This window comes from Erpetoichthys calabaricus, chromosome 4, assembly GCF_900747795.2.
Source record: "Erpetoichthys calabaricus chromosome 4, fErpCal1.3, whole genome shotgun sequence".
NCBI lineage: Eukaryota > Metazoa > Chordata > Cladistia > Polypteriformes > Polypteridae > Erpetoichthys > Erpetoichthys calabaricus.
Window position 1 is genome coordinate 190190172 of NC_041397.2, and position 25931 is coordinate 190216102.

Here is a 25931-nt window from a genome sequence, read left to right on the forward strand (position 1 = left end):
GCTTGATAATAGATTGTTACATTGATTTAATGTTTTAGTTAATGTTTCTATCTGTTATGCGATAAAACACTAAGATCTGTGTGTCCAGTCCCTCAGAGCAATCTGATTGATCAGTTTGGTTTTAGTGACACTTGAAAGTGTGATCTCTAAGATGCATGAGGAGATGTAAAGGTGCACACTACGAGAGTCACCTTCAAAGTATAAATTCAGAAAAGAGGCGAGAAAAGACACCTCAAAAATAATGAGAGAGTCAGAGAAGAAGGCATTACAGGAATGTGCTTGAGAGAGGGAGCGCCAGTTAAAAGATATTCAGATACACAAGACTACAGAGAAAAGAGATAGCAAATTTTTTAAATGATTCTATTATCTGTCTTCAGCAGGTCCCGTGGCTAGTATTTTATAATGTTCAAGTGATTAGTACTCAAGTAAGAACATTCAGCGTTTTATAATGTTAAAGTGATTAGTACTCATGTATGAACATTCAATCAGTTTTATTTTCAAGGTTGGAAATTCCCACATACATGGAATGAAAAAGAATAATAAACAGGCTTACTTAAAAATAAACTTAGTTCTCTGGGGTCTAATAAAGACAGGACAGTCTATTGTTGGTATTATGAACCACACCAGAGTAAGCTGAATCTTTCCTTTCAGAATTCTCTTATCGTATCTATTCTGCCTCACAAGTTGCCTCTTGTTCTATTCTGCTCCCAGCTCCAAATTGAGCAATGCCAATGCCATATGATTCCACAAACCTTGGGACACTTTAGTATAGCAGGTTTCAAACTCAGTCTTGGGGACTCCATATGGCTGCAGGTTTTTGTTCAATTCAACGTCTCTTTTTAATTTTGAATTGTACTCTTATCCTAATTAAGCAAGCTGTTATGGTTCAGCATATTTGTTTTGGGGTCAATGAAGAAGTTACAAAAGTAAGTTTGTCAAATCTTTAATGGAATGTACCAAGCATTTATGTATGCTACATGGATGTATCGTAGCATTTTTTAATTGGTTTTTAAGATTTTCCATTTTGCTTTTCCAATTGTTCTGGTTATTTATGCATTTATTTACTAATAAGTATGTTAGTGTGTCTGACGGTGAAGAAGTTGTAACCTTTCAGCATTCAATGTTGTTTGTCGGAGCATCTGCTTTACTTTTGTAAAATTACCATTATTAGGATATAATTAAGGGTGAAAACTACACAGAAAAACAGAGCATCAGGAAAACAACAAAAGAGAGTTAAATTCATTTAAAGTCATAGCAAAAACACAAACATTTGTAAATGTCTTACAAATGTAAAAATCACACTACTCTGTTTCTCTGAATGCAGCTCTTGAGGATTTGAAATTTAGTGACTTTTAATAGCTAACTATACTTGAAGCTTTCTAGCATAAGTTGAAATTAGACATCAAGCAAAGTGACACCTTTTATTGGCTGTATTATCATGATATTTCCCTCTACTTACCCTTTACCTAGGGGTAAGTGTACTCATCAGATTTATTACCGGGTTGGTCTACTGTTGCACCTTAAGATTAACACACACATACATAGCTATAGGCATACACACAGAAACTCAACAGTGCCCTGTGAATGGCACACACATGCTGATTAACCTTTAGCACTTTAAACCACACAAGTGCCTTATGAATAACACAACTTGTCACTCTCTCAGCACGTCAAGAAACTTACTTATTATCGACACAAACAACATACAATGTTTTAAAGATGTCTCAGACCTAAATATTACTTTTGGTCTACAAGAATACATTTAAACATACAAAGGCTCAGCACTCTTGACTATAGGTCATTTATCAACCAAGAATACCTTACTTTATGTACTGTTCCCTACTTTTGGGTGGAACTCTCACTCGCAGCCTTAATAAACCTCGCAGCACAGAGGTAATGGCAAACCTCCGGCTGCACCAGGTGCTCAAAGAAATCTAATTTATTACTTCAATTGCTGTATAGACATTAAGACAAAGCATAGAAAGTTAAAAGCAGCATGGTATTTATTACAGGAATAATAATACCAGTGGAACAAAGAATAATAGAAAATAGGACTGATAGAAAGTCTGGATATGTATAGTCTTTAGAAAAAGTAGAGATGACAAAGATGAATGTCACAAGCGGCTTGTGATCTAGCACTCGTAGCTATTCATGAGAGGTTTTTGTGATGATCAGATGGAAACAGCCGCACATTGCTGGCACCCTCTTCTGACGTTGCTCTGTTCCCTTCTCCTAACGTCTTCGTCCCTTCTTCTTCCTCCCTCCTTCCTATGTCGCTCTTCAGGCGAGGTATACTTATTATAAAATTCTACCGGGAGGTTTTACAAGATGTAATTGTTAGATATTCTGATTGGCTGTCTGTCAATATGATGAATGAATTCACTGTCTGTTTTCCCAAACAATAAAACTTTTTTGATTTAGCCTGAGGTATCGGCATTTCTTCCTTTCCCAGACTGTAAAATAATATAGCTATTTTTGTCCCAGATGCCCAGGTTATAAACTAATTGATAGCCTTAGGCACTAGCATATCTTCCTTTCTTTGTTGGAACAGCTGTTTTAAAAGTGAGGTACAACTAGGAAGAGGATATGCTTTGATGTGTCCTGAATTTTGTTCATCTGTGGTTTTTTTTTGAACAAAATATAACGAAAATACAGAACAAAATATACAGATTTTGTACCCCACAACATTGGCTAACTGAACAAATTACAATATGAAAGCTTTCGAGGCAGCTAAAGCCCATTCTTCAGGCAATAATTATATCTTGCCTGCAGAAGGGGCTTTAGCTGACTCAAAAGCTTGCAAATTGTTATCGGTTCAGTTAGTCAATAAAAGGTGTCACTTTGCTTGACTTCTTAATGCATCCATAATGGCTGACACGGTAAACAGCCTACTACTACTAGCATAAGTTGAGAATGCAAACTGGCAAATATTTCTTTGAAGGATTTTCCAAAAAGTTGTAAAAACAAGTAAGTGGTTAGTAACTTTTTACAATGGAACATGAAAGGAAATACCACAAAATTATATCACTTGAAACAAAGTTCATATCAAAGCAGTGTCCAGGGTCCATGTGTTTCCTTTCATACTATGCTGAGAAAGACAGAGGGTTGTTACCTAGTTATCAAACTCTGAACAAGGAGTTCAGAATTTAGGGCCACCTAAATTCACAATTCATTTTGTCAGAAATGTGATCTTATTGTTGTTTTTGGTAGGCTGTTAATCTGTACTTCAGATTTTTACTTTTACTTCATTGATGTCCTCATTTGTTATGGGCACAGGTATTTTGAAACCTACAGACACAGTACATCAAGTGGTGTACGAAGAACGTGCTGTGCGATGCCTGATGTTGATGTGGCTATGTGATAAGACTTTTCCTCACACACTAAAGACTGTGTGAACTCAGAGATTAAAAACAATTCAGAAAAAGTACTGAAACACACAAATTATTTAGGAAAATATTCTGTTTACGACTTTTGTTACTGTTCGACCTCAACCATTGCTTTGTCTTTTGAACATGTAATAGACCAAACATCTTTTCAGTTTAGAGCATTGTTAACATCCCTGACTTTCTTTTTTGAACCAAAACCTAAAAGGAAAGACTTTTACTGCCCTGAGACATTTATGTCTAACAGTCTCTCTGTTGTGATACATCATGTTACCTATATGCAATATCGTTAAATTCAAAGAAAAGTCTGGAAGCTTTTCTTTGAATTTGAGCCTGGAACATGAACGATTATAGTGACTACTATGTTAAACAATTTACAGTTCTTCCTTCGGGAGTTTGGCACACTGCACCTTTTTAATTTTTGCTGCTAACAGACTCTCACGAGTTCTTAGTATTTAATTAATTCATATTTCTTAAACAATGCCAAATCAATTGAGTTTAATAGCAAAAGCTTATTTGATTATTAAACTACTTGTTTAAACACCAATTATTTCATTTTGCAATAAGAGATTAATGTAACGTCACAGACCATGAAAAAGCTTGTAAAGAAAATATAAACTTGTGCACATTCTGCTTTGGTCAATGTGTAAAAAAATATTACCTTACGTATTTTCATAAAGAGATTCAGTTTTCAAACTTACCTACAATAATGTGAAATGTGTCATACATGAGAACACACTGGGCAGTAGTCAGTATATAATACTGTCCAATGATGACACCATTACAGAAGGCTCCATTGGTTTCAGTAACTAACAAGGCCTGTCAAAGACAGAAAGTACTGGTGAAATGCGACTTATTTGTACAACAGACAATGCAGAGCATAAAAATAATTCACTTTATCAGCCCTATACGTTTTCTTGCATTTGGAACAGACCTCTCATTACATTTGTTTCGTGCTGGATTGTGTGTTAACATGGCTATGCCCCAGAATGAACTTAAATGGTTGTCTATGGCATATACCAGCAAGCTAAACCTTCACACCTCCTGCTTCTTCTGAAATCACAGTCTGTCAACTACTCTTTATGCAGGCCTTTTCCTATCACACCACATTGGGCTAATGCTATGTACTTGTTACACATGTATAAATGTACGTTATTCTCCTTCACAGAAGATATTCTTGCATCCAGAAACTGAAAACAAATCAAATAATAATAAATTAAAAATTAACATTAACAAATTTTGAAAAAGCAGGAATGTGCTTAACTTTCACAAGTGCGCACCACCTCTCTGTATTATTATTTTCAATGGTTTCACACAAGATAAACATTATGTTTATGTAAAATTAAAGTAATTAAATCATTTAGCAGACATAAAATAAAGCAGTGCTTTAAAGAATGAGGCATTTCCGACCAAGTAGAAACTTAATGTTTCTCAGTTGCTTGCAATGCATGATCCCTGTGATCCCAAGGCCCACGCTAACACCGAGTATTTTTCACCTGCAAGATCTCCTGCAAAACTCTTTAACTGTTTTCCTAAACATAAAGTTATGTGTCATGATTGTGACATTTTCAATAACCTACTGTTTGGTGATTAATTCTAGACACGACCACCAGCATCCGTAAACCAATCACACTATTACTGTAGGGAAGAATAACTAAGTGTCAGCTGCCATCCCTTTTTCCTAGAAGAAAATGGTTGAACACAATCCAAGTGCTTCACAATTTTAAAGTGGGTTTGAAAAATTAATGAATGAATTAAATCAATCAGCCGATCAATTATAATTATTGTTTAGACTGATTTTTGAAGCTACTGCCTGAACCAATAACTTTCAAATGGAATAGTAGATTTGGATAATGTGTGAATTAATTCTGTTATAAATTCATTAAAATGATTGCTTAGACTAATACTTTTATTACACTGATAATAGTGAGTGAATTCCATCTTGAATTATTGTGGCCATTTAATCAATATACAGTACAATAGAGACAAATAATTAGTAAAGTCATACCTGCCAGGGGCATTCACCTTCCTCACATTCCTTGCTTTTTGGTTTGGTACCCGAATATCCAGAGGACTTCAGTTTTCCACATGGGTATTCAACTGCAATTAATGGGCACAGGAACAAAGTAGGTAATTTGCTATTCTTTCATGGAGTATAAAATACTAACAGAATTGATTTACCTTGTGGAATACAGGACTTTTCATTGGAATTTAATACATAGCCATTTGCACAGGAGCAGACATAAATGTTGTACATGTTGAGGCTGCAAAAGTGTTCACAGCCTGAGTAGGAGGCATGACATTCCGCCAAATCTGAAAAAGACACACATATAAATAAGATATCAGTTAGTGTGAATGGCAGCTATTGTTAATTCATGTTAGCATGAAGTTACCACAGGACTGAAAAAAATATAACAAGATAAGATATTAAAGGGAGGGAAAGAAATGGATAAAGTGCAGAAGCATGGAAGAAATGAAAATTACTTCCCTGCTTCATCCTTGCCTGTCCTTCGGTATATCTTTCATCACTTTTTTTTATTCTCTGCTCTTTTGCTGTCATCTGAGGATGAGGTTATATCCAAACAAATAAATGATTCAGAGAGTATTACCTCCTAGTGGGTTGTGCATGTACTGCATGCATGATCAGCAGCAGTTTGGTTTGATATGGAGATATGAAGGACAGCTGTCCTCCTCTCTCCTTCATAAAGTTCAACTCCTTTTACCTGAAACTGTATAAGTAGGGAATGGAGGCATTTTCGTGAAAAAGGCAGAGGTGCCCTCCAGACCTTAACACACCAGGGGATGTATTTGCACAAACCTCTCTGTTTTATGGGCAAACATGAGGGATCCTTGCCCAATGTTTACTCTTATTGTTTATGGTACAGGATGCTGGTTGACAAAACTTTTGCACAAAAGGAAATTGGACGGCCTTCGATATTTAGGGCAGCATTATGAAATAAAGGAGTATGGAGGTGCCATCTTGGCAGCGGACCCATCAACTTTTCTCCACATATGAAGTGCATAAGAGACAATGGGTCCAACAGTAGGAGAAAGGGACTTTATTTTATTAGAAACAACTGGAAATTAAGTTGCGCAATGTGGGGGAATACAAGGTGAGTCAAAATTATGTTAACACTAATGAATTATTTTTATCTCAACCACAGCTTTCCAGGTCGATAGTTGTGGTGGACTGTGACACCCCGTGTAGTGGGAATTAGGACCACCAGCCTACACTCTAGGTGTCTAGTATGTGAGACTGAGCGTAACCAGGATGATGGTGTAAGACAGGGAGACACGGACACAAAAAGGGTTGGGTTTTTTTGAAAGATAACGTGAGATTTTATTTACAGGTGCACTTAAAGAAAACAAAAAATAATGTCCTGCAGAATTTATATATTAATACACAGTCCAATGCCGCAAAGGACACACAAAAACAGTAATTAAATGGAGCCCAAAAATAGTGACTATATACAGTATTTATAGTGTTGACTGAAAGTCCCAAATGAAAAAGAATACTGCATACAAACTAGTGAAAACCATATATACACGAACCAAAATGAAGCTGTCTTCCTCCACAGTGCTCCAAGTCAGAAAGCTGCTCCTTCAAACAGTGTATACAGGATTCACCAAAACAAAAATATTCAAAATATAGAAAAAAGTGTATATACAAAAATAAACAGTGCGCCAATAACCACAACCCAATAAATACCTCCACCAAAGTTAATCCAGATATATATATATATATATATATATATATATATATATATATATATATATATACAAGAAAAAATATTTACAATAAGCAAGGCACAAGCCATAATGCTTGGTAAATTCAAAACACTATTCTACCAAGTACCTTTCTCTAAGACGATCTAGTCAGATAGAACCAGCCTCTAGAGGCCGTAATTCCTTTTTGTATTTGGCGCCCTCGCGCCGACCAATTAATCTGCTGTACGTCATCCCTCCCGGGGTACGCGATGACGTGAACTTGTTTGCAAAAAGCGGCGTCTCCTGTCCCGCATAATTACTATAAAAAGTCGAGCAGCCAGCGCGAGCGCGTGCGTAGCTGTGCAGGCCTTTGAGATGCTGACTGCGCTTCTGCCTTAAGTGAAAGTAATCACTTTTAACTTTTTTCCTCCTTTCCTGAGCTATAGCTCAGACAACTACAAACATGGGATCCCTTTTCTAAACCGTGGTAAACTAATATTAAGGCGCTTAACACTTTCTTTTACTCCTTTAGTTATGAGGTCATGGGAGGCACACGCAGGAGTGGAGGACCAACAATGCCATCCCGGCCGGTCAATGGCAAGGCTGTCTCTCCAGTCTACATGAGACCCACCACGACGCTCCCCAAAAGGCACTAATATGGTCAGTGAAGACGTCTGTCTGCATTATATAAAAAGGAAAAAGGCAAGTTTCCTTTCTTTATACTTTAACCTTTTTTTCCTCAAATAAATGCCTCTCATAATACCATGCAGAGGTCATTTAACTAATTTTATTTAATTACAGGTAATGCCAGTAAGGCACATTACCATATGGACCATTGCCATGGCCTCCATACTCCCCTGATTTGACACCCTGTGGTTTTTAGTTGTGGGGTATGGTGAAGGAACATGTGTATAGCATTGATATCAATGACCTGAAGGACTGAATACAGACTGTGGTATCATCTATTCCCCACTAAATGTGTGTCTGGGCTTTAATTGGTACTGTTTCTCATTGGTTTTTGTGTGTTGAACATGATGGCAAACAGGTTGAGACATTCCTGTAAATCATCTTGCACATATGAAGTATGTTTTGTGAATGAATTGTTTCCGCCATTCAAATGTTAACATCATTTTGGCTCACCCTCTGTATGTTGTCTTTATGGACAACCATGAAGGAGGAAGCTGGGGAGAGCAGACCCAGACTCCAGACTGCCCTTAGATAGAGAAAAAACAAGGTGGTACAGCTCAAAATCAGGGAGGGAGACTACCACAGATCAAAATGGAGTGTTTAATAGATAGTCTCCAAAGAAATGAAGATGCCAGTGACTTAACAGAGGAAATTACTTTTTAATGTAAGAGTGAAAACCGACTTGCATATTGTAATCTTTATAGTTAGCCAATAAAAGGTGTCACTTTGCTTGAGTTCTCACTACATTCATAATGGCTAACATGGTACAACACCCTAGTACTCTGATAAGTGTGATATTGATGTCATTTTTCTCTTATCTATACTGTCTTTAATTGCCTAGGTTCTGCTGTTTTTTTTTATTTAAAGGACAAATATTATGAACGTAATAGATGAGTATCATATTGTAATGGTGTTGTCAGTAGTAACAGTAAGCACAGTGCAAATATTAGGTGGACATACTGGTTTGAAATGGGCAGACTATTCTGTAAATTAGCCACCTGCCCCTAGTGCCCACCAGTAAAGTGTCTGCCTAGGCCATACTCACACTCCACAGCCATGGTTAATCACCAGTGGGCCTTTATGGTCTAGTGAGTAAAAATCCACAAGAGAGGAGCTATTGTCCAATCCAGTCACCCTACTGTGGTTTTGTGCTTCAACAAAACTTGTGTTTACATGGTAGCTATGAATGAGCTTAATGCTGGTAAACAGTGGCATAACGGAGTCATTAATGAAAGGAAATATGCAGCGTCTGTTTTGATAACTGCTATTAACTGAAGTGATTGTTTTAATTTTAATGGAATTTGGTGTTTTTTAGGAAAACATACAGTGCATCCGGAAAGTATTGACAGCGCATCACTTTTTCCACATTTTATGTTACAGCATTATTCCAAAATGGATTAAATTCATTTTTTCCTCAGAATTCTACACACAACACCCCATAATGACAACGTGAAAAAAGTTTACTTGAGATTTTTGAAAATTTATTAAAAATAAAAAAATTGAGAAAGCACATGCCATCCTTACCAACTTCGCAGACTCGTCCCTGAAAGCCTTCTTTGCATTTACACACAAATTCCCCAGTTTTGTCAAAACATGTGCCTCCATTCTGACAAGGATTAGATTTGCACTGGTCAATATCTGTGGAAATAAAACATTAACAGGATACCAACATGTAATGATAGTTCAAAATAAATGATCACCTGCAACTATTCAAACTTTAAATAATTTATGACCTCTGTAAATGAATTTACATGGCCAACCTCTTCATCACTTTCATGACAGTAGTTTTATAAAGAGTGCTTGGGTGGCTTAGTGAATGGAATTCTAATGTTTTTTCTGGAGTATCCCTTCCATTGAACAAAATATTTAAGCGCTCATTTTACATTCAAGCCATCATTTACTAATAAGTGGACTGTGTGTGGCAGTATGTGTTAGTTGCTAATGTTTTTATTTCATTTGTAAAAAGCACAGGCTTAGAACATTTGACCTAAGCGTTTATATAAAACATAGGATTTTTTATTAGGAAATTGAGAACTAACAGGAAAACATTTTAATTTCTTAAAAGTCTTTACAAACTAACACTTTCTGCACCACAAAAAATATGAAAGTTAACTTTAGGAATCAGAAGGAACATGACCTGATTAATTTTCAAACTGGGTCACTGTTGTAAATTTTAGCAGTTGTTTACTTTACTAATTCATATAAAGTTTTAACAGTTCTGTTTCCATTAGTGCTAGAGAAATAATCATAAATGCTTACCTTTATATGCTAACCAAAATCGTTTCTAAAAGACAAAATAGTAAAACAGAAAGGTAAGCTGCTACATAGTAAGTAAAGTGCATTTTAAGACATTGAAAATAGAAATTTGAAACAAGCACACAAGTCCTGTACACATCATTCATCTGCTTTGCTTGTGCTGCGGATTGTCCTGGTAATGTGTACACCATATTGCAGCAAATCATCATCAACATTCTTACCAGCTTCATGGTCATTTTCTGGGCTTACATGGGTTAGCTGGTTGCCCCCACATCTTTTCCCACCACTATCTCTGGGGTCCTGGGTATGCTGTACATCACCTCTACCTGTGTCGTCTTCTTCTTCTTCTTCCGACTCTGTCTGGGCCTCATTCCCTCATACAACTATATCTTGGTGGAACCTCTTCACCCAATCATCTTCTGACTTGGGATCAACATGCACAATTCAGCTTTGTTTGTTTCTCCACCTATCACTTCCATCACCAACTAGACATTTGTCTTCCCCTCCACACCTCCATCTGATCATTCTTATCTCTGTTCTTTCCAGCTTTCCTACATGTTCCTCCTTCACTGACCATGTCTTTCTCTCAGAGAGCATAGTATTCCTCACATAGATTTCATTCGTCAATCAGTCAGTCAGTCATTTTCCAACCCGCTATATCCTAACACAGTGTCACGGGGGTCTGTTTTCTCTTTAATGTTAGAGAGATTCCTTTACAAATTAGAATGGGGGACAGCTCCCAGAATGCCCTCCACGCACCTCTCATCTTTGCTGTCACTAGGGTTGTTGCTCTAGCTCAAGTTTATTGTTTGCTCGTTTTATAATTTTGTTGTTTTTCAATTTTTATTTACCTTTTTAAGTTGATGTTTTTGATGTGTCTTTTTAAAATACAATTTTATGATTTCTGTATATATTTTATTAGGACATTACAAGTGATAAATAACCACCGTATTGATGCTTTGGAAATATTATGAAAACAAAAAGAATCCTTTGTTCATGTCTTTTTTAATTACAGTGACTAATGGGTAGTATCTGATTTAAAGTGGCATCCAACTAAATAATAAAAAATAAAAAGACAGCACAAACTAATAATTAGGGAAAAAAGTGAGACAAATAATTGCTAGATCAATTAACCTAAATAGAGAAAAAAAAGTGAGAAAAACAGGGTAAAACTGAAAGGTCGGGAGCATGCACTGATGCAGCATGAAAGGAAACATCAAAAAAAGAGAAAAAGGTATGACTACACAGTCAATTCCTAGCATTTCTAACTATTCCCAAGAATATTGTGGAGTGCTATACAACTCAAATAGAAACAAGTTAGAAAATGTTTGCATGACATAACATTCAGATGTATTTGTGTACTGTTCACTGATTACTACATCAAAGAGTCAGTTATCACATTTTTATTAAATATTTTTCACAACTGTGAGTCATATTTAAAAATAACAGTGATAATAGAATATAATTATGTTTTGTAGGCTACATTAAATCCGGACTGCTTTAACAGAACTGTACAATATCATGTAGTTAAAATGGTAGCCCCCATAGGGTTTTGGTGGCTCAACAGCATTTCATACACAGTAGAGTCCACACCAAGTAATGTAAATATGGCATCGATTGGTGTCCTATTGTTAGTTGTTAGTTTCAGAGGTTCTATCATTAATTGTAGTTTAAACTTATTAAACATAACATTCTTTAAAGACTAACCCGAATATGAAATGCCATTTGTGCCAAAATGAAGGAAATAAGATGGAAATTACTAAACAATTAGTAAAATTAAAAAGTGCTACAACATATGTTAACTAAATGTGCTTCAGGTCTAAGATGGGTTAAAATCAAAATAATCAACCTAGCCCTCCAAAATTAATGTTTATAGTGGATAATCTATTGGAATGTATTTTGGAATGCATGTAGTAATAAAATTAATTGCATTTATTATTCCAAGCAATAGTGCACCACAAACACTTGTAGTAATACAATGCATTGCATTTGTCATTCCAACAGATGGTGTATCACAAACGTTAGCAATTCTTTTATGAATCCCATACTAAATAGTATATAACAGAGACATAGACACTTGTCCTTTAATTAAGATGGATAAGCTGATTTCTGTCTGTACAAGATTACCTTCTGGTAGATGTATTCAGAATTAACATTTGCAGTGTAGTGTGTCTGTCTAGTACCTGTGCTCTGTTATATGCCATTTAATATGTGATTTGATTTGATTTGATATGGGATTTGGGCACTGAGCAGGCTCCTGTCAATCATGGAGAATCCACTGCATCCACTAAACAGTATCATCTCCAGACAGAGGAGCAGCTTCAGCGACAGACTTTGCTGAATGTTAACATTATACAAAGTTATTGTCTGTCTGTATACCTGCATTATTATCACTCTTTAATTTAATATCTTCTTTATCAGTATGCTGCTGATGGAGTATGTGAATTTCCCCTTGGGATTAATAAAGTATCTATCTATCTATCTATCTATCTATCTATCTATCTATCTATCTATCTATCTATCTATCTATCTATCTATCTATAAAAGCGTGCTAATGTTTGTGGGATAACAGAAATATAGCAACTGGACGGTCACACATATACATAGACACACAGACACTTGTATTTTTATTAAGGTGGACTAGCTGCGCTACCCGTCTAAGACATTGAAATCTAAATATTCAACATAGACCTCAGTGTTAACATTTGCAGTGCGCCCTTTATTGGAAGGATATTTTTTGTAATACATCTAATATTAAAATACACTGATTTTGTCATTCCAAAAGATGCCACATCACAAAAATTTGTAGTTATAAAATGCATTACCACAAATGTTTGTGATGTGCCATCTGTTGCAATGACAAATCCAATGCATTTGTCACTTTTATATGCCATTTGGTATGGGATTCAGAAAAGCAGTGCTAATATGTGTGATGCACCATCTCTTGAAGTGACAAACTCAGTGCTTTTTATTACTATAAATATTTGTGATTTCAATAACAGAGCCATAGTAACCAGACAGACACAGAGACGGTTAATCCTTTTACTAGCTGCACTACCCATCTAAGATGGGTTGACACCTAATTAATCAATGTAGACCTCAGCATGATCATTTTCAGTGCAGCATGTTATGCTCCATACAATATATATGTCTCTGTTATATTCTATATGGTGTGGGATTCATAAAAATAGTGTTAAATTTTTGGGAAGTGCTATCTTTCAGAATGACCAATGCAATGTGTTTTATTACTAAAAGTGTTTGTGATGCACCATGATTATTTTGAAATGATTATGTGCCATCTGTTGGAATGACAGAGACATAGCAACTGGATGGATACACAGACAGACACACAGCTAAAGTACTTATTTTATTAATGTGGATTATATTGTAAAAAAAAGATAATTAAATAAAAGTAATTTTATTATTATGAAGTACAACACCCCAAAATGGTGCTCAAAAATCATCTTAAAAAATAAAAACAGCATTGAAATTTGGAAATAACACATCAGAAAATACTGTTTGATTGAGCTGTTTGATTTACATTTTGGCAACAAGATACATTGAAATTCTAGATACGTCATATGCTACAACATTTAAATTCCATTTTGCCATAATATTATTAGTGAAAAACTAAGTGTACCATTGCATATGGTTTGGAGTTTAGGCAGTTGATGAAGATACACCAACATGCTCCACGTGACACATATGAAGATACTTCAATGAAGCATGGTAATCACAAGGTTCCAAACTAAGTAGTACAAGATAAGCTAGCAGTGCCACCATTTGCTGAGAAAGCCTAGTAAGCCCAGGTTTGATGGTATTGGTACATACTAAGAAACACGCCAATGGAGTAACAGCAAGGGCAGTCGACCTTCAAGTCAGTAGAACAAGAGCATGATGGGGCTTAGTGTGACTGCCTGAAACATCATACGAAAAAAGATGGCCTAAAACCCAGAAAAGCTAAAACCTCTGATAATGGATTTTCTAGAACTATATTACAATGATTGGTATATTTAACTATCACCAAATCTCAAAGAGCAATGTTAGCAAACAAATTAGTACGAGTGCCTCTACTGATCACAAATGGGCGGTGCTTGCTGTTAGTCCCATTTTAATCAGCTCATTAGAACAACAATAAACTGTGCCTATGTATGTATGTGCTTCACGTAGTTATGGAAAAATCATTATGTGAAGCATTGTTAAGTATTTTCTAAACTGCTCTCATCACATAAGGTCATCTTTGCATACCTTGTCATTGTCAGGATCTCAGTGAGGGACATTTTTGATTTCTTTTTTCCTTTATGTTTACTATTGTTTATACAACTGTTTATTGTCAGAACTGTATTTAGAACATCTAGATTCATTTTGGTTGGTTTTTTGGAAAAATGTACCCTTGCTACTTTGACTATAATACTTTTTTTATTATTTTTTTTTATGAGCATCTCCATTTTGTTGAGGGTAAGGATGCTTATGGCTAGCCAAAAGAGATGGGAGCTGTGAGAGGCATTTGATGGTAAAATATTGACAGTATATAATATACCGTGCTCTGGTGATGCACACATATTTTTTTACTCTTTAAATCAAGTAAGTAACCATCCATTATAGCTTAGTGCTAAAGCAGAAGAAGAAAACAAAAAGAAATATTAAGTTGTTTTGGTAAAAGCTTTGCTTTGAGGTTCGAGCAGTAATTTTGAATAACGTTTATTATAAAAAGGAAAAAAAAACAAACAAAATAACTGGCTAAGTTCCTTCTTGGCTTAAATTTTGGATAAGAATACTGTAAAACATTTGTCTTTTTGATTTATTTTATTTATTTACTAGCTGTCCCCCACAGTTTCGCCCAAGTAGTAGTGAAACAGGACAAACTTTAAAAATCAATAAACAAATAGGTATTGCTGGCTAAGTGGAGGCAAGGTCCACTCCAAAACATGGCCAGAGGTAGAGCGATTCGAACGGAGGCTGGCGCGTGATTGAGTAGGTCCCCGCTTGATTCCCTACTACTGATGACACACTTCTTCCTCTCCTTGGCCCGCAGCCTCTGTCTCAGATTAGCGAGAATAAATCACTCATGTAAGCGAACTATGATTCTTAGTGTGATGAGAGAAGTCGCAAAATCAGCTGGAATGTTCAAGCAAATTATAGAAAAATATCAGATATAAATCTGTTAAGTAGTTCTGTCATTCCCTGGCTAATCAGAAGAAAGGTATGCTCCGAGGCTGGTGCATGAGTGAGGAAGGCCCGGCCCGACTCCCCATTCCTGACTTCAGTTTTCCCCTCCCCTCTGCCTGCAGCTTCTGTCTTGGATTAGCGCGAATAAATTGCTCTTGCAAGAGAACTATAATACTTAGCACGATGAGAGAATTCGCAAAATCAACCAGAATGTTCAAGCAAATTTATAGAAAAAAATTATTTAAATCCGTTAAGTAGTTCTCTCGTGAAAAGCAAACAGACAAACAGATAGACGGTGGATTTTATATATATAGATATTTGTGAATTTCCCCTTGGGATTAATAAAGTATCTCTATCTATCTATCTATCTATCTATCTATCTATCTATCTATCTATCTATCTATCTATCTATCTATCTATCTATCTGTATCGTCATCATTGTAAGACGACTATACTTCTTAAAATAATCTCTGCCATTCAAATCAAAAATCCATTGGAAAAAATATCCATCCATCCATTATCCAACCCGCTGTATCCTAATACAGAGTCACGGTTTGTTGGAGCCAATCCCAGCCAACACAGGACGCAAGGCAGGAAACAAATCCCGGGCAGGGCGCCAGCCCACTGCAGGGCTGGAAAAAATATGCTTGACAATAATATTTGTAATCATTATAATAGTTACCAAAGTGATAAGCAAAAATATTTTTTATATTTTAATTTAAATTTAAAAGAATGCTCACCGTCTTTGTGTCATCTTCAAAATATTCTCGAGCCTCCTCATAAGTGCACAACTCCTCGAAGCACTCCCTTTCGATGTTACCCTGTAAAATTTCTTCTAGTAAATATCTGTTGGCCCGCCTTTGTCTGTGAAGAATTTTGCTTGCACTTTCTCTAGGTAGAAAAACTGAAACAGAGTGGTAGAGTGTCATCTGCTTAGAACTGAGGGATACACTTTCAGTTTTCTAAAACTGAGTCATAAATTTGCAAAAACCTCAAGTAAACTTTTTTCACATTGTCATTATGGGGTGTTGTGTGTAGAATTCTGAGGAAAAAAATGAATTTAATCCATTTTGGAATAAGGTTGTAACATAACAAAATGTGGAAAAAGTGATGCGCTGTGAATACTTTCCGGATGCACTGTACAGGATACTCGCAAGCCCAAACACTCAGACTACCCTAGTAATGAATTTTAAAACAGTAGTCAAGAAGCAAGAAATCAAAAGAGCAATACTAATAAACTCACAATTTATTTATTTTTTAATATCTGCAAACTCTGAGAGAGAGGAATTTGATGCAGTAGATCGCATAGTGGCACACTGATGACAGAACTTCCAGGACTACTTTCCAAAGTAACCATTGTCACATCATGACAGCATTAAATAACATTAAATGGTGACACCACATGAAAAACAAATGGGGATGAAAATGATGCAAAATATTTAGTAATAACTGAAAGCAATCTCTATTATGAAAATGTAAAGTTCAAACTCAGCACCTCAAAAAAAACATAAAGGGAAAATAACAATTATATATTTTCAGTGACATTACTTTGTGAGTACTACTTAATGTTATTTAGTATTACTAAAGACTCGTATATCATATTTCTTACATCATTAATGGATGAATTTATTGGGGATGATGTTTATTTAACCTATTAAAGCACATACAGTTCATTCATTCATTCATGAAGGTGAACAAATATGCTGTATGTTACTCAAGTTTAAAAAATTGCACAGGCAACTTTTGACTTTTTAAATAAGGTATTGCATACAACTAGATTATTAAAAATCATTCCAAGTTGATTTAGAGTTGCAACAAAGCACATGTCTGTATTGGAATGAGAGCCTAAATGAAGAGTGTCCTGCCTCTTAACGTTTTGCAATAGTAAAAATGACTACCATCCACATGACTGTGTGCAGATGGTGCAGACCTATAAATATCTGGGAGTGCAGCTGGATGATAAATTAGACTGGACTGCCAATACTGATGCGCTGTGCAAGAAAGGACAGAGCCGGCTATACTTCCTTAGAAGGCTGGCGTCCTTCAACATCTGCAATAAGATGCTGCAGATGTTCTATCAGACAGTTGCGGCAAGCGCCCTCTTCTACGCGGTGGTGTGCTGGGGAGGCAGCATTAAGAAGAAAGACGCCTCACGCCTGGACAAACTGGTGAGGAAGGCAGGCTCTATTGTTGGCATGTAGCTGGACAGTTTAACATCTGTGGCAGAGCGAAGAGCGCTCAGCAGGCTCCTATCAATTATGGAGAATCCACTGCATCCACTAAATAGTATCGTCTCCAGACAGAGGAGCAGCTTCAGCGACAGACTGCTGTCACTGTCCTGCTCCACTGGCAGATTGAGGAGATCGTTCCTCTCCCAAACTATGCGATTCTTCAATTCCACCCGGGGGGGTAAACGTTAACATTTAACATTATACAAAGTTATTGTCTGTTTTTCACCTGCATTATTATCATTCTTTAATTTAATATTATTTATTGTATCAGTATGCTGCTGCTGGAGAATGTGAATTTCCCATTGGGATTAATAAAGTATCTATCCATCTATCCATCCATCCATCCATCCATCCATCCATCCATCCACATTTTTTTAATATACAATGCTTTCGTCCATGCATTCATTTGTGACTGGACCTGTCTAATCCACCAGAGCCTGTATTTGACATCACCAGACAGAAATCAAATCCAGACACAAAAAATAGTTCTCAAGAAAGACCACAATAATGCAAAATAAAAATGAGAAAGAAAGAAAGAAAGAGAGAAAGAAAGAAAGACTTCACCACTGATAAAAAGTGTTTAGCCAGCTTCAAAAAAGATAGTGATGGAGAGCAAAGATGAAAAAAAATCTTATGGCTTACTGGAAATCATTTATTGTCATTAGTAAAATGGTCATGTTTAAGATTTTTAAAAGTAAGATCTATGCTGCCTTTTGCGCTACATCTTTTATGCATCCATCACAAAAAGAAAAAGCCGAATCTCTTTGTCATTAAGAACAATGGAGCATAACTTTAATATTTCAGATTTTCTTCTTGTTATCATAAGAGAGTTTAATTAACAGAAAAAAAATTCTTTAAGAATTAATTCGAACAAAATCAGCAAACAATCAATTTTATAATGTAAAGGAAATGCAAAGTGCAGGGCAAGTCAAAATTATGGGAAATACTGGGAACAAAATAATTAACATAAACTTAAGTGTAAAGATGTTATCCAAGAAACCTTAGCACCTGCAGTACCCATGTGATCTAATTTAGGAGGTGGTCCCATCTTAGTAGCTAAAGGCACAGTAACACGTGTGGCGTGACTTCAGTTTGATATATTCAATGGTCAACCTTTCAGTGATGTATGACATACCCAGAGGCAGCCTTAGGGGTGTGCAGGGCCTAGGGCTGACCAACCCCACGCGGGGCCGGTTACGTCAAACACTGTTACCGGTATGTGTGGACTGTATAAACTTGTGCGTAAATTTAATAAAAATAATGTTAACATACACGGGATTTTCTCATTACAATATTCAGCTAAATTTCTGCAGGATAACATGAAGACTTTATCAAAATATAACTTGATAATATAACTTGACAAATCCACTCGAAAGGAACACATGGACCTCAAAGCAGGGCCCCCTTAGGCACGGTGCCTGGGGCAGTCACCCCACTTGCCACTCCCAGACACCACTCTTGGACATACCAGAGACAGTGAGTTATTTTCTAACCTGCTTAGTCCTGAATAGGGTCACGGGACCTGGTGGAGCTAATCCCAGCTAGCACAGGGCAGGAATGAACTCTGGAAAGGGCACCAGTCCATCCATCGCAGGACAAATACACACCCCAGCCACACACTAGGGTCAATTTTGGATTGTCAGTTCACCTAACTTGCGGGTTTTTGAAAGGAAACCGGAGCACCCAGAGGAAACCCATGGGGAGGACATGCAAACTCCACACAGGGAGGACCTGGGACTTGAACCCTGCTTTCCTTACTGTGAGGCTGTAGCGCTACCACTGAGCCACCATATTGGAGACCAATATATTATTTTTTATATTTAAATTACTATAATACTAATTAATATAAAAATAGTGAAAATCCATCTACAGTATATTCTGCATTCAATGTTCATAGGAAACTGTCTGCATTTTTTTATCAGTGAAAATTTCTAACTATAAACGTTGATATTGTCGTCAGCACTCCTGCTTGAGATTTTAAGACTTTTCACTCCCATAAAATTTGTCATAAATTGGTGTCAGGTGATGTGCACAAAATGAGAATAAATTGCTGATTTAATTTTTAAGCTTGTCGCTGGATATCTGCTTGTTTTATTGTTAGCATTAACAATTGATTTAATAAACCTTATTAATTTATTAGGATCATGGGTAGCCGGAGTGAATCCTGTTAGCACTTGATGGAAGACAGACATCAACACTGGATGAGGCACTGGCATGTTTAGTAATATTTATTTACAGTTTGTTAGGCTTGAAATTAGACATGGGTGATATTTGAAAGCTAAATTTATCTAGCGTAATCTGTAGTTACTAAATAGATTGCATTGGTTGTTTAAAAACTTTACAATTTTACTGTATGTTTCGGAATGCAATTAAAAGCATATTTTCCAAAATCATGTTAATAATCTAATAATGGCAATGAAATTAATAAAGAAGAAACTGTTCATTTAAATATGTTGTAACGCAACTGCCTCTTGCATCAGACAGGTATGGCATCAAGGTTGAGTCAGCAGCTCTTTGAACTTTTATTCTGTTATTCAAATTGATAGCTTCAGCGCCGGCCACAGGGGCGCCAATAACAAGGGAAAGGTCTGCCACAGACACACAACCACGATCTGAGTGTGGCTAAGCAAGCAGTCCATCTAAAGATAGAAAGCCGCCTAAAAGAGCAATGAAATGAGCAAAACTCCGTTGGATCAGTGCTGGCAAGTACCATGCAGCTCTAACAATATGCCATAAACATTTGAACAGTATGAACTATTAGAAATAAAGATTCCATGTCATGGAATCAATTATTCACAATAAACTTGGTGTTACAGTCACATAGCTGTGCTGTGTTTATCACTGTTTTTTGTTCCTTTGTGTATAAAGTAGAAAACATTACAGAACTGTTGTTTTGAAGAGACATGGTATACATACATGTGACGTTATTATTCTAAAGTAGTATTAGTATTGTCACACGCACAAAATGCATCCCACATTTGTCACACACCTAAACATTCAGTGTGTTTATTCACACACATATAATCACATTAAGGCAGAAACCTTCTTCTTTAATAATCCGTGTTTACATGCACAAGTCATTTTATAGAGTCCTCATTTGTCAAAACGCTCTGACGTCATTAAACTGCGCAAAAAAAGAGTTAAACATCATCATCATGGCGCCTGTGATCATTTTCTAGTGTTTTACAAATATGTTTAGTCACATTGATGCTTTGTTTTTAGGTTTCTGTTACCAGATGGCACATAGAACACTCTTTTCTGTGATTGAGGCCTGCAAAGATCTCAGTACGTGTACTTCTTGCCTTACACACATTGCTGCTGAAATATTAATAATGCAGATATTTTTATTTCAGTAAGTATTGAGTTAGGTTACTTGTTATTTTAAGAAGAAATCGGACTATATAATGCATGTTATTTCTAATGTGTTACCTTACTGCTCTCAACATTGTGTCGCTCAGTTTAACACTGTATATTCAGTTCAGTTCATCAACACCAATTTAGCGATTTCTGAAATATTGAGACAGATTATTTCAAAGAGCAAAAGGAGCAATGCGATCGTGTGTGCCAAGCAAATGCATTTGCAGTGTGACAGAGTGCAACAGACATGTGCAGACTACAAAATTCTTCACAAACATAACCTGGTTAAGGGTTTACATGGCCGCATAATAGGATTATTTCTGGAGAAAGCTACCCCCGTCATTCAGGTTCTTCAGAGGCTAATAACCCGATTTCTCTAATCATAGCAAGCCTTTGCATGGCATTTTAAAAATAAGGTACTGTGAATAATCGGGTTATTGAAGTGCCAGTAAACACCCTAATTGAGGGATAATTAAGTGAGCCAGAAGATTTCAGGGAGAGGGCAGCATCCCAGGGAGAGGGAGAAGAAGTCCGGTGAAGAGTAGCATTTTAAATAGAGGCGATGTACAAATTAAGGAGCACATAATAGTCTTGTTACATGAAATGGATGTCAAATCTGGCAAGGGCACTAGCACAGCTTCAGATTTGTGTTTATTACAGATTGTTTATATTCATTTTTGTGATAATTGCTGGAATTTCTTTTTTTTGTGTTTATATATGTCACAAAACGTGCAAGTAGGAATATATTACAGTTCTGACATTTGGAAAGTGTTGTTTTTTTTTTTTATAATTTGTTGAAGTGCTGCATCCACTACAAAATGTCCCAACCACATTATTAGCTGTCTTTGCAGAGAAGATAACTATGGCTAATAAACTGCACGGATCAAAAATGATAGGATGACCAAAATGGGTAACTGAAACATAGTTCGATTATTTATTAAGTTTTGACCAAAATGTATTGTTACATGCACCTACATTTATGACTGTTTTAGAGTTAAGAAATATCTGCAGTTTATCTTGTTAAATACCCCATAACCAAATATGATAATATTTATCATCAGAATTTATGCTTATTCTCAATGAGGTATTTTTTTATGTTGCAGTTTATTATTTCTTGTTCTAACTCAGTACTTTCTGGTTCATGTAATTATCTTTTATTTGGTGTTTAAATACATTAATACTGGATGCTATCCACTGTTATTTATTGAGGGTCTCTTGTTGTGACCTTTTGAATATTTGTGAAATGCTTTGAGCACAGGAAATGTTCTATAAAAATATTATATTTAATATAATATTTATATATTTTATAATTTTGTTATTATTATTATTATTCACTGAAACAAAGTTCTTAAGTTGGAATGATGAAATAGTCCAGCAAAACTATACTTTAAACAAGTTTATGATTCTATTCAAAACACATTAGTATTTGAATTCTCAGTATCGTCATTTCATTTTTATGCTGAAAACACAACTGTTATTTGGCAATGTTTTTTTCCATTTTAAATGCATTATACAAAAAAATCTCTTCTTATGTCGAAAAGCAAAATTGAATAAACAAAACCATACTCTTACCATTTTCATTTGCTTCAGTGAAGGCAAGCAGGGCCAGAGAAAATATGCTTAAAATCCGAATCAAGGAGATCATGGTGATGTCTTTCTATGGAGTGAATAGTGCAGCTGGAAACAAAACAGAACTCCCTGTGGGTTCAAAGTTCAAAATGAATATATGCTAGGACATTGTCTTGCCACTAGAGAGAGAAATATTCCACTATTTAACTCCCTCAGCACTATATAGCCCTCCATGCCAAGAGCTTTTCATGCTAGCAGGTGGGCCTGGCATTTCCTAGCATTACACTTGCGAGACTTTCGAAATGTTAGACTTATATGTACTTTCTAATTGGGTGAAGATAACAAAGAAAAAATACTCTTTCTTTAATATATTTTTGTAATATGAAGTTGTGAGGGATACTGTCATTTCTAGATTTGACGATTACAGTTGTAAATAATACAATAGGTAAATTATTATCAGGTCAAAATATGGTCACTCTTTTGGGTAATCTTGGAATGTTTATTTATAAAGTATGTAACATTTTGCTATATGGTTAAGAGTTTACTGCCTAATAATGAGTGAACTACATCAGGAATAGATCAAGATGTTTAGAACTACTTTACAAAAGACACAAAATATTCATCCAATGTAACTTTTCTAACTAAGCTTTCAGATTAGGTTGCTTACAGCCATGTTGAAAATCTGCCACTTGTTTGACAATGCCCACTATCTTTTTGAGATTGAGTTTTTACATACTGTATACGTATATAAAGCACCATTATGGGTGTCACAAATAATTGCTATCTAATACTAGATTGTACTTTCATTGTTGCATTGTCTATTTATCGTATTGTTTCTGTCACAACTTGCACTTTGTTGTACCATGGCTCATAGAGATTCGCTGTCTCATCTCAATTTGTAGATGTTGCTGATGATAATAAAAGTAACCTTGACTTTGGCCTAATAGCCCTTCATGAGCATAATAATGGAGAGTACAACACGCCTTAATGCTCATTTGGAGTAATCATAGTCAAGGCTTAGGCCCAGGGCCGTCTTGACATATGGGAACAATGAGCACTAGCCAGGGACCCCAGGAGCAGAGGGGCCTATGATGTTTCTGATGCCTATGTAAGTTTCTGTTTTGCTATCAAAACACAGGCCCTACTGTAGCACACTACTTTGCCCAGGGCTTATGATGCTGTTAAGATGGCCCTGGAGCAGTAGTATGAGCTGCCATTCCATCATTCAGGTCAGCAACTTCAGCTCCAGCTGCAGGGGAGCCTAAAAAATGGGCAAATCTGCCAAAGTCACATGATGACCATTATAGTGTGGCTAAGCGAGCCATTCCTCAAAGGACTGCAAGCTACCTAAAAGAGCAGTAAAAAGAGCAAGAATCCGTTGGGTCAGCACTGCACAGCACCAGTAGAACTACAATACGAGTATATTACATTGGAAAAGGATATTTTGCATTCTTTAATATTGTAATAGACTTAATTTACACAACAAGGAACAACTCAGATTTTTTCAGTCTAAAGTAGCCCTTTATCAATATCATCATTAACTAGCGTCCTTTAAAGAAATCATGAACATAACACTGTTCTGTATTGCTCCTCCTTAAAACATTTAAAAGCAGGAACACATTTTGAGGCACTCTCATTGAATCAGTGGGTAAATTTGGAAGCAGAAAACTTGATCAGGTTTTATTTTTAAGTGGCCTTGGATTTTGATAAAAAGCATTGTAAAAAAACTCATATAAATCTTAGCGATGCCAGATTGTATTCTTGGTATTAAACAGTGTCTGCTGCGGAGTTAAGTGACCTCTTTCCTATTTAAAGCCTTCTTTTCTACACATAGTGTTAGATCCAAAACATGGTTGTAATAGTACCGTATGGTAAAGTTTTTATTTATTAATTTAAATATCTAAGTTCTTACATCTAAATAAGCAAGTGACAATAATGGTCAATTTATTTGGTCACTGGAGAACATTGCTGTTAATGTTGAATTATGTCACCAGCATAATAAATATGAGGTTGGTCCCAAAAACTCCTGAAATTGTTAAAAGAAAAGAATTGATCATACAAATTACAGCAATTCTCTTTCAGTCACTGTCAAATACTCCCCTTGAGATGCAATACACTTGTCCCAGCACTCTTTCCATCACTGCAAGCATTACCCACACTCATCTTTTGTTACCGTGTCAAGAGTCTCCTGCAATTTTTTTCCCCATATTTCTAACACAATAGCAAATGGTCTTCCCTTCAGTCTCATTTTTAACTTCAGGAAAAAAATGAAGGCACAAGGAGCAACATCTGGGAAAAAAAAAACATTGACTGACAACGTGGTATGTGCAGGCGAGCTGCCAAGGTGTCGCTGTTCAAAATATAGATTTGCATGAACCACTGCTCTGGATGTTTTTTTTTTTTCTAGATGCTTTCCAGCAAATGCTTCAGCAGTTTAGTGTAATGCCGCTTTTCATAGGGAAACTTTCTATTAACAGGTCGGTTAATGTCAAAAAATGTGATCATCATTGTCTCGATGTTCAGTATAATCTAACATGTTTTTCTTCAGCATGAAGAAAAAAATCACTGAAGTTACAGGCACGGTTGTAGGACAAATAACAGAAATAATTACTTGATAAACTCAGCACAATGCCACTCAGTAGACTGATTAAGAAGACTATAGGCATACAATTCCTACAAGCAGTCAGTAACTACACACTACTCCTGTGCTAATTCTGGGGTTTGGGGTATCCACTTGTAAATTAAATCAGTGCTTTTTACACATACGCTGTATTCATATGCATAAATTGGTATTTCACTTGGATATCTTCCAATCTTAAATTGTTCTGCTGTCCTCACTTCATTAACATCGGACTCTTTGCTCTCCTCATCCTCATCTGATTCTACATTCATTTCAGCATTCACACTCACTGAATCAGAACCAGCTTTTTGTTTGGTTTAACTAGTTTGGCTTTGCCCCCTGCTCGCTTCGCTCGCCAACCCACGTGCCTGCACTACTCACTAGCCTCTTTGCGATTCTGTCACTTGCGTATGGGAATGTGGTTGTACAATTTAAAAAGATTTTTATTTTCATGGGAATTGTTACATTTGCATAATAGAACTATTTTACATTACAGCAAGTAATTAACCATATTAAAAAAGAGTAAAACGTAATAATTTGAAAGTAAATTATGTTTCATGTTGCATTAGAGTTATTCGTTGACAATGCAATTTCATTCTGTTTGGCTTTGAAATTAACACTCAAATACTTTTTAAACTTACATTTGTACTGGAAAACTTAAGTAAAAACAATTTTTTTAATTACATTTTCGTCAATATTGTATTGAATTTTGATTCTGTGTTTGAACTTTCATTGTGACAACGCAACGTATAACTGCCTGTGATTGAATTTCGTTTCTTTCTCTCTATTAAATAAAACAACTTTTTCAAATGTTTGGCTCTGAGATTTGTTAATTTTCTTTCCAAAAGCTATTCTAACGGGAAACTGTTAGCGTTTTAATACGAATGGCATATCAAGATCTCCTTTGTTGTGTAATGTTATCCAAGGAAGATGTACTGCATTACCTTTCTT

General features: G+C 35.9%; 1 protein-coding gene across 1 annotated transcript in view; it reads right to left on the bottom strand.

Annotated features, from left to right (window-relative positions):
- The window catches only part of prozb (protein Z, vitamin K-dependent plasma glycoprotein b), a 29959-nt gene extending 7387 nt beyond the window's left edge, over positions 1 to 22572 (bottom strand). Inside the window, exons 1-7 of the mRNA XM_028800080.2 lie at positions 22364 to 22572; positions 15944 to 16107; positions 10038 to 10062; positions 9303 to 9416; positions 5565 to 5696; positions 5392 to 5483; positions 4085 to 4202 (exon numbers count right to left, since the gene is read on the bottom strand). Of these exons, the coding sequence (XP_028655913.1) occupies positions 4085 to 4202; positions 5392 to 5483; positions 5565 to 5696; positions 9303 to 9416; positions 10038 to 10062; positions 15944 to 16107; positions 22364 to 22436 (718 nt within the window). The 5' untranslated portion in view covers positions 22437 to 22572. The remainder of the gene's footprint in view (positions 1 to 4084; positions 4203 to 5391; positions 5484 to 5564; positions 5697 to 9302; positions 9417 to 10037; positions 10063 to 15943; positions 16108 to 22363) is intronic.
- Positions 22573 to 25931: the final 3359 nt, after the last annotated feature.